We start from the raw sequence: 10,401 nt of genomic DNA, 5'->3' as shown, positions 1-10,401 counted from the left end.
TAAATAGTTGGAGAATTAAAGTGGGTAGCGAAAAAATTTGAGTATTAAAAAACTTAACAAAATTTAGTGGGGTATTTTTATGGAATTTTCTCTTAATTATATTATTATATTTATTAATACTCATTTCATTATAGTGTTACTATCATCACTTATGTAATTCGGAAACTTTCTATATTTACCTTCTGAGACAATAATTATTAGACGTCTTTGTAATAGAGTTGAGAAATTAACATTTGCATATTATGCATTTGTTTTGGGTAATAGTTTTGGGCTCTAATTTCAGGACATATATTTATAGAACCAAAGTCATTAGCAAAGAAAACAGAAGATATAAATGATTAATATTTGTGAAGAAAATCAAGACAGCCAAAGATCTGCAATTCGGAACCCAACAGCTCCACCAGGCCTTCCCGTTAGACAATGTCAAAGTATGAAGAAGGATGCACATAATGAAATATGTTTCAAATATGGCCTGGAGGACCGTAAGATTTTTATCAGACAATGGCTTTCCAACAGAATCAAGCAGCTGTTAAGCAGTCACTTTGAGACAGCGCTAATCCCAGACTTGCTGAAGCCAAAAAATCCCCGAACCTTTCCTCCATGTTTCCAGTTATGTATTCCTGAGATCTAAGCAACATAACTCATTTCAAATGAAATTTGTTTTTCTGCTTTCCAGCTCTTTAAGGATAAGAAAACACAAGTGTAAAATAGATTTTCAACAGATCGATACAGTCATAAGTTTAGCGCTGGCATTACTAAGTTCACATAGACGGGAAACCTAAAGACTTTGCATCTGGAGAAGCCTTCTAACATGATCCCATCAACAGAGAATATAAATATATGTACAGGTGCAAGAGAATAAACGAAACCTTAATAAGCAACCGATTTTCTTGAGGTGGCTGCCAACAGAACAACATTTATAAGAAGCCTAATCTATGTTTTGTGCAAGATGATAGATAAAAGGAGCTATCCGTAAAAACCTAAACATAAAGCATACACATAAGGTACTAATATGATTAGGTTCTCTGCATGCTTAGCTTGTTACTTCTACAGGAAAGGTACATGACAAGTTATAAAAGAAAAGGTACCTTCAGAGTCAGAGCATAAGAAGAAAGACTTGAGCATAGTCAAGTCTATGTAGATCTTCCATGTTGACTCCACCCAAATGTCGCTGCTCCCTCATGTGCAAGAACATGTGCAAGAACTTCTCCTTCATCGCTTACAGCTGTCCATAACTCCATCGCATGTGCTACCATCCTATCAACAAACACAAAAGAGTAAACTTCCTGATCCATTAAACATTAGTATTCTCATGGATATAGTAACAAAAAACAAAGACCGTCTTGCCTACTAAGAGCCAAGCTCTTTGGAACAGACTTCTAGCACAACCTGCCTCATTTCATTAGCTACTTTATTTAATAAGGGAAGGGGATACTTGGTTGAGAGAGGCTGAATGGTCCAGGATCGCTTTTACGCGAGAAAGGGGGACCACCCTCTGAGCCTAAGTAACCAAGCCAGGGTGAAAGAAAGATGAGATAGTTTGGGATTAAAATCCATTTTAACCTCCTTGTTTTCTCCAAAAATTCCAGTAAGCAGTCTCAGAAGCTTATGGGAAGCGTGACCTGACTGAACACATCTTCCGGGGAAGATTATACATGCCATCTACTCCTTGCAGTGCCACATGGTATAATAGGGATTGAGTAAGAAAAATACGGCTTAAATCTAAAACAGACAAACAATAAGTAAAGCAATTCACCTTCACGAATGGCCTGAGATAGAGAAAATGTGAAACAAAAAGCTCCGTCCAATTAGATGTCGTAGCTGAAAGGAGAAGCTGACAGATGGTGAGCACATTGAACCCAAACCCTATAGATTAGATCATAATAAATAAGTGAAACTAAATATATAAGAAGAGAAGGTGACTGCTCAGCACCTGTATTTCAAGATGAAGCATGTAAGGAAATCTGGATTGACGTTACCACTCCTAAAGCACAGAAAACATAAGTGATTACAACTTGAGCATATAGGCAAGTATATAATAAGATTATTTATAATACCAACACACAGAAGACAAAAAAAAATATTACGTGTTATACGGAACCAAACCACTGGAGATATAGACAGTATAGCCACGGTTGTCCACCACACATTTGACTCGGTTAGGATCATCTCCGTCTTCTGGTTTTAATGACGTCACCGCTGTGCTAAATACTGCATCAGGTGCTACCTAAAATTCACAACCATTGGAACACTATTCAACTGCTTCTAAAGTTTCAAGACAGTCCAATTGTATTATATTAAGATGAAACATGTAATTCCAACTAAAGCAGAACCTGAAGTGCTTTGACAATACTGTCTATAATCACAGGCTCAATGAGTTGTTCATCTCCTTGAATGTTAAGGACCACATCATACTTCTTCTCCAGATTTTCTATTGCTTCGCTGCACAGCTCAGTACCTACAGATCCACCAAATGATACATAGCTTAAGCCAAGAGAACAAAACAAAATTAGGGGATTACAGAAATATACATACCATTTCTGCAAGACTCTGAAGTCATGATGACATCAGCACCAACCCCACGACAGCAATCCACAATCCTTTATCATCCGTTGCTACTTGCTGCAACTGATAAGTACAAAAAGAATACAACAAAACAGACATCTTGTAACCTCAACAGTCATAACTTATAAGATAACAAAAAAAGATTCAAACTGACGAGCTTCCAATCAAAAGCATGCCAATTGAGTGGGAGAGATATGTAACCTTGTTAGTGTCAAACTTGGGCTTCCGTTTCTGTATAAGTGACTGCACCAAAAAAAAGTGACATGATCATTTGTGAGATTCTTGTTAGAAGGTTGCGTTTTGTGTGTAGAAATATAGCAAAATGCAAGGCTGTATTTTCGATTGCAAAACTTATCTATTTAGATTCTAAGTATAGGTTAGAGTATAAGAACGATATGTACCTCGATCTTTTGTGTACCAACAACGCTGGAGCTTGCTTTTGCTCTGTAAACATCGGAGGTTCCTTGAAAGTCTCTCCATGTTTCAGCGTTTTGCTGGGGGATTCCGCCACGTGATCAAGACGTTATGGTGACCTAGTTGGTGCAAGTTCCAGATAATTTACGGCAGTTAAACTGAGAATATAGAAGGCGAGAAGAAGATGAAGTTTATAGCAATTTGGGCATAAAGCCCACACGAAATTAAGTACCAATCGAATCCATTTTAAAGCCCACCAAACGTAAATAAAATGCAATTCCGGCGATTTTTTTATGCCACATGTCCGAAAAAGCCCACCCCTATCAGCTGATGTGGCTTTATGAAGAGAGATCAAAGCCTCCTTTATTTATATAGATATGGAAATCATTAGTCTGTATTTTTGACCGGCTAGCTAATTAAAGCCATTTGACTGGTTTAGTCCACTGGTGTAATAAATCATATTGTGGATGTTCATAACTGGCTTGGTTCATAACCGGCTCAATGCTAGAGAGAGAGATAGTCGACCGTGAGGAGAGAGAGAGGGAGAGAATCGGTATCTTGCATTTTCCTTATTAGATTATGATTTGTACTCTTTCCATATTTGTATTTCCTTTCTTTAGTCTTTCAATTATTCTATGACGGTGTAATTCCCTATATATAAAGGGCTCCTTATGTTTATGAATAATACAGAAACATAGATTATATTCTCTAGTTTCACAACACGTTATCAGCACGATAGAATCTAAATCCCTAAGCTAAAACAAACCGCCTAAAACCCTAACACTAATCGGCGAACATCCTTACCGGCGAACCATCCTAATCCCGATTGCGAAACCTTACATCCCGATCCTTGTCTGCAATCTGTTCCCGATCAGCTTCAGCTTAGGCATTCCTGACCCTAGCTCAGACGATCTCGGCTTGTTCAACCTCAGCTCACAAACAAGACGATCTCAGACAGCTCGCGGACAGCTCGCGACCCGATCAGCACGTTGGACAGCTCGTGTTCCCGATCTCAGCAATCAGACAGCTTGCGACAACATCATCTCGCGTTCCGATCAGTTCCAGCTCGCGGTTCATCTCTTTGGTGGTCCATTCAACCCTACTTGAGGTTACGGTAATTCGAAACCTTAAACAGAACCCCTAATCGAATTTGATTGTTTGATAAGAATCGAAACCATAAAAACTACAAACCCTAATAGTATGATCTAATGTTGAAATCAAAACCATAGGATAATAGATCAAAACCCCAATGAGTAAATCGAAGCTCATAATCATAAGTTCGATACCCCAAACCCTAATCGAGATTGATTGTTTGATCAATTAAAATCAAAACATTAATGGTTTTGAATCTCAAAACCCCAATGATCTAAGATCAAAATCGAAACCCTAATATCCATGATCCTAGCCGCATACATGCTTATTGCATGAATGCATGAAATCGATTTTATTTAAAACCCTAATACTAAAACACATTCGATTTTATAAACCCTAATTCAAAATCAAATTGATTGATTGAATGAATTCAAATCGAAACCCTAATCTAATGCTTTGAATCGAAATTGATTGTTTGAATGATTGTATGTTTGGATATAGTATGCTAGCCTTGATTAATTAAAATTGTATTGAATTTGATCACATATAAATCGATTGCTAGGATTGATAATCTCATTCTTGAATTTGGTTGTTTGAATTGATAAAACCGATTGAATGATTTTCAAATTGAAGTCGTATTAATTGTTTGATCGAAAACCTAAAGTCTTGAAATTAAAATCGAATACTATCTTGTTTGATTGATTAAAACTGAATGCTTGAATTGAAATAGAAATCGCTTGCTACGTTAAATGATTTATGCATTCTCGTCTTGATAATGATCCGGCTAGTATTGATAGTTTTCATACATTCTCGAATGAACCCTAATTGTTGCATTGCTCGACTGTTTGATTGCAATTACACATTGAACTCTTAGAAAATCGTTTGCTAAGATTGAAAACGAATAACCATTGTATTGATTGCATTGAAACCGTTTGCTAAGATTGTAGCCGTGCGGCTTGTTTGCATCATGCATGCATAATAGTACGAACTGATTGCATATAGAATCTGAATGCTAAGATTGAACATGTATGCATCATATACGAATGGCCTATTTGCATCATACCTAGAATCTGGATTGCTTGAGCATATTGATTGCATTCGCTTAAATATTTTTAAATCTAAATTATGAAACATATGATTTCAGATGTCGAAAATCAACAATTTGGATTTTGCTGCCGTAAGTCTCTCTGGAGATAATTACTTGCAATGGGCACTTGATGCTAAGATCATCTTAAAATCCAAGGGACTCGGTGGGCAATAATGCAAGTGAGAAAGATAGATACAATGCGATATTAATTATACGTCATCATCTTATTGAAAGTCTCAAAGATCAGTATTTGACTATTGAGAATCCTCTAGACCTTTGGACAGAGTTGAAAACGAGATATGATCACCAGAGAACGGTGTTATTACCAAAGGCTATGTATGATTGGAGGAATCTCAGAATCCAGGACTTCAAGTCTGTGGACGAGTATAACTCGGCCCAGTTTCAAAATTGAAACTGTGTGGTGAGGATATAACGGATAAGGATATGCTTGAGAAAACCTTTTCCACCTTCCACACAAGCAATGTGTTGTTACAATAACAGTACCGTGAGAAGGGCTTCACAACTTATGCTAATTTGATCTCTTGTCTCTTGCTCGCTGAGCAGAACAATGAACTGTTGATGAGAAACAGTGAATTGATACCTCCTGGAACAAACCCATTACCTGAGGCACATGCGACCGTAGAGGATAAGAAAGAATAGAACCATGTCCAGAGTGATAGCCAACACAATCGTGGTCATGGAAAATGGCATGGACGTGGTGGTCGAGATCGAAACTCGTTTGGTCGAGGCCAAGGCAACTCATATGGCCGTTGCTCCTATGGAGGTCGTGGACATGGCCAAGCCGTGGTACATCTTTCAAGCCACAAAACTCGACCAAATCCGTGTGCCATAGATGTGGTATGGATAATCATTGGGCTAAGACATGTAGGACTCCCAAACATCTCATTGACCTCTACCAAGAGAGTTTGAAAGGGAAGAATCATGAAGCTCATATGACTTATCAAGATGGTGAAAATGATTTCAATCATGAACAAGACGATCTTATGGATTATGAAACTTCAGATTGTTTAAAAGAATGAAGTTCAATTCGACATCTATGTTTTCGTGTTCTTTTCTTTATGTTTTCTATGTTTTGATTGCTTTGAACTTATTTTATTAATGAATGAAAGTTTTTATATGAAGTCTCTAAAGTATCATTCCGGGTATAGCCAGTCTCATAGAGGGCTACGGCCAGGCTAACATCCTGTTGCCTAAGGGTACGCATCTAGAGATATCTGATGCATTGTATTCACCCAGCTCTAAGAGAAGCCTATTGAGCTTTAAAGACAATCAAATTAATGGCTTTCATATTGAGACTAAGGGCGAAGGAAACAAAGAGTTCCTTCAGATCATAGAGATCGGCCAAGGCTATAAGAAAGTCCTAGACTCTATACATGCGCTCTCTACTGGCCTTTTACTATGCTAAGGTCGGAATGATAGAGACCAATGCTGGTGAGTTCACGTCCCAAGTGTTTAATGATTATTGTATGTCCACGTGGGTAAGTGTGGAACACTCTGTGGCACATGTACATACACAGAACGGCTTGGTCGAATCATTCATAAAACGAATTCAGTTAATAGCTAGACCATTGCTTATGAGGTCTAAGCTTCCGGCCACAGCTTGGGGAAATGCGGTCTTGCACGCGGCCGAACTGATTCGTATCAGACCGTCTAGTGAACATAAATATTTCCCATCACAATTGCTTACGGGTCATGAGCCAGACATATCCCATCTTAAGACATTTGGTTGTGCCATCTATGTACCAATTGCTCCACCACAGAGAACAAATATGAGACCTCAAAGGAGGATGGAGATATATGTTGGATATGATTCTCCCACGATTATAAAATACCTTGAGCCAACTACGGGTGATATATTTAAGGCCAGGTATGCGGATTGTCACTTTGATGAATCCGAACATCCAACATTAGGGGGAGATAGCAATAAGCTGGTAAAAAAAGATTACATGGAATCAAACATCCTTATCTTGGCAAGATCCTCGGACTCAGGAATGTGATTTAGAAGTCCAGAAGATTATACATTTACAAAAGCTAGCTAATCAATTGCCAGATTCATTTGCTGACCCGAAAAGAGTGACTAAGTCATATATACCAGCTGCTAATGCACCAATCAAGTTGCTACAGAGTCTAGACAACGTTTGAAACGTGGTAGACCAATAGGTTCCAAAGATAAGAACCCTCGGAAAACTAAAAAAGGTGCAGAGAATGAAACCGAGGTTGTTGAAACGCTAGACACGACCGCGGCCGTTCCTAAATCCTGGGACTTAATTGCGGCCGATCCCAAAACCCTAATAGCGATCGCGGCCGATCATGAATGCTTAGATGCGGCCGGCCCTGATGTATCTAATACTGATTCTTGGGACGCCAAGATTCAAGGTACTGAAGGTCCTAATAATAATGAGATCTCAATAAACTATGTCTTGTCTGGGATACAATGGAATATAAAGAATGTCGACATTGATGATATATTTGCATACAAGGTAGCACTTGAACTTATGGATTTGAATGAGGATCATGAACCCACGTCTATTTATGAGTGCACTCAACGATCAGATTGGATCAAATGGAAAGAAGCTATAAACGTGGAGTTAAACTCTTTAAAGAAAAGAGATGTCTTTGGACCAATAGTCCGGACACCATATGATGTTAAACCAGTCGGCTATAAGTGGGTCTTTGTGAGGAAAAGAAATGAACACGGCAAGGTCGTGAGATATAAAGCACGGCTTGTTGCACAAGGATTCTCACAGAGACCAGGAATCGATTATGAGGAGACATACTCCCCTGTGGTGGATGCTACTACTTTTAGATTCCTGATAAGTCTGGCTATAAGAGAGAAATTAGACTTGCGATTAATGGATGTTGTAACTGCATACTTATATGGGCCACTGGATAATGAGATTTATATGAAAGTACCAGAGGGTATAGAATTGAAAAACAAATCGAGTACTCGAGAACAACACTGTATAAAGTTGAATAAGTCACTTTATGGATTGAAACAATCAGGCCGAATGTGGTACAATAGGTTAAGTGAGTACCTAGAGAGAGAAGGATACAAGAATGATCCGATCAGCCCTTGTATCTTTATAAAGAAATTCGGCCAGAGCTTTGTGATTATAGCAGTGTATGTTGATGATTTAAATATCCTAGGAACCTCTAGAGAGATTTTTCAAACAGTTGAGTATCTTAAGAAAGAATTCGAGATGAAAGATCTTGAAAAAAAAAAAAAATTTGGGATTACAGCTTGAGTACATAAGAGATGGAATCCTTGTGCATAAAATGGCATATACAGAAAAGTACTCAAGAGATTCAACATGGCCGAGTCTCACCCATTATCTAGCCCCATGGTCGTGAGGTCCCTCGGTCTGGACACTGATCTGTTCCGTCCTAAGATGGACGATAAAGATGTCCTTGGTCCCGAAGTGCCATATCTCAGTGCCATAGGAGCTTTGATGTATCTGGCTAGTCACACGACCAGATATATGTTTTGCCGTGAATCTATTGTCTAGATTAAGCTCTTGTCCAACCCAAAGGCACTGGAACGGGATTAAACATGTTCTTCGTTACCTGCAAGGAACGAAAGACTTGGGTTTATTTTATAGTAACCAAAACAAAGAAGGTTTAGTTGATTTTGCTGATACAGGTTATCTTTCGGATCCACACAATGCTCGATCACAGACAGGCTATGTTTTGACACATGGTGGAACGACCATATCATGGCGTTCCATGAAGCAGACGATCGCGGCCACATCTTCAAACCATTCAGAGATCTTGGCTGTTCATGAGGCCAGCCGCGAGTTGTTCAGAACAGGGGGAGTAATACGCGTTGTACTCTTTTTCCTTCACCATGGTTTTGTCCCACTGGTTTTTCCTAGTAAGGTTTTAATGAGGCAACATATAACGCGTATTACAATCCATGTATGGTTATGGCATCCAAGGGGAAGTGTTATAAATCATATTGTGGATGTCCATAACCGGCCCGGTTCATAACCGACCCAATGCTAGAGAGAGAGAGAGTCGACCGTGAGGAGAGAGAGAGAGAGAGAGAATCGGCATCTTGCATTTTCCTTATTAGATTATAATTTGTACTCTTTCCATATTTGTATTTCCTTTATTTAGTCTTTCCATTATTCTACGACGGTGTAATTCTCTATATATAAAGGGCTCCTTATGTTTATGAATAATACAGAAACATAGATTATATTCTCTAATTTCACAACAACTAGATCAATATTTTATATCTGCCACAGTTACTCTAACAATCAATATTATTAGATTTTTACTCAAGAATTTGAAATTACTGAGTCAAATATTCCATATATATATATTAATATATATATATATATATGTTAGGATTTAAACCTTTGCCTAGTGCTTTAAACTTAGATTGAAATCAATATCAAAAGCTCTTCCTCTTTATTCATTATCAATGAGTAACCTTACAAGAACAAAATAGAAATCACAAGCTTCTCTTTAGAACCAAAACCTTAACTATTGATTCTCTTGATCATATCGTGACAATCTCACCGGCCTTTTTCCCGTGTTGATACTATCTCATGTCAACAGAAAAAATGTGTTAACCAGCGGGGTTGGCCTGGTGGTGTTGAGAGAGCTTCGGCCTCAATACGCACCCGGGTTCGAACAGCTGACCAAGCAATTGGGGTATCTAATTCTCCATAGTACCAAATGGTCCGCCTCGCGCCGAGGGGTTGGCCCCTGGGGGTGGAAGTCCCTCCAGGTTAATCAAAAAAAAAAAAAAAAACAGGTAAAATGTGTTCATAAGAAAACAGGAGCTTTCAGAAGTGGTTCACCACAAGAAGCTACCATCACTTTACACTTGGTTTTGTAACTTATAACTTATATATTTAGTAATATAGCATAGGAAATGTGCTTATGAAGGTGAACTTTAAAAAAAATATCTGTTCGACAAAAGTTGTAGAAAAGTAACAATGGTTTCTCTTTATAAATAAATTTATCATTCATTAAAAAAATGTGCCACCCATGCCGAGAACGCTGTGATGGACTGACGTCCCTTTAACTTGTTACCGGGGATTCGTAAACCGGCAACATATCCCAGAGAGAAGAGTAAATCTCATAAAGAAACGGTTATCCTTTTCACCTACAATTGTAATGGATTGATGAATAAAAAATATTGGTAGTTTCACGGTCAATTTCTATTGTCATAACATACAACTGATAAAATGTTATGGTACTTATGAGATTGC

The 10,401-nt window shown here is 38.2% G+C and overlaps 1 protein-coding gene across 2 annotated transcripts; it reads right to left on the bottom strand.

Moving 5' to 3' along the window:
• LOC111207473 (3-deoxy-manno-octulosonate cytidylyltransferase, mitochondrial-like) lies at positions 1-3,992 on the bottom strand. 2 transcript variants are annotated; one of them, XR_007326642.1, is made up of 8 exons: positions 2,967-3,992; positions 2,767-2,808; positions 2,536-2,628; positions 2,334-2,458; positions 2,088-2,227; positions 1,934-1,984; positions 1,089-1,821; positions 1-627 (listed from the first exon to the last, which is right to left on the bottom strand). XR_007326642.1 is itself a non-coding variant. In XM_048763802.1 (7 exons), the coding sequence occupies exons 3-7, from the start codon at positions 2,558-2,560 to the stop codon at positions 1,809-1,811; spliced, it is 354 nt and encodes a 117-aa protein (XP_048619759.1). In that variant the 5' UTR covers positions 2,561-2,628; positions 2,767-2,808; positions 2,967-3,992; the 3' UTR covers positions 648-1,808. The 2 variants fall into 2 exon arrangements, 1 of the variants encoding a protein (XP_048619759.1); XM_048763802.1 differs by lacking the exon at positions 1-627 and having other exon boundaries at positions 648-1,821.
• Positions 3,993-10,401: the final 6,409 nt, after the last annotated feature.

The sequence above is a fragment of the Brassica napus genome, chromosome C7 (genome assembly GCF_020379485.1).
Source record: "Brassica napus cultivar Da-Ae chromosome C7, Da-Ae, whole genome shotgun sequence".
Taxonomy (NCBI): Eukaryota; Viridiplantae; Streptophyta; class Magnoliopsida; order Brassicales; family Brassicaceae; genus Brassica; species Brassica napus.
This window is presented reverse-complemented; position numbering and strand designations above follow the sequence as displayed.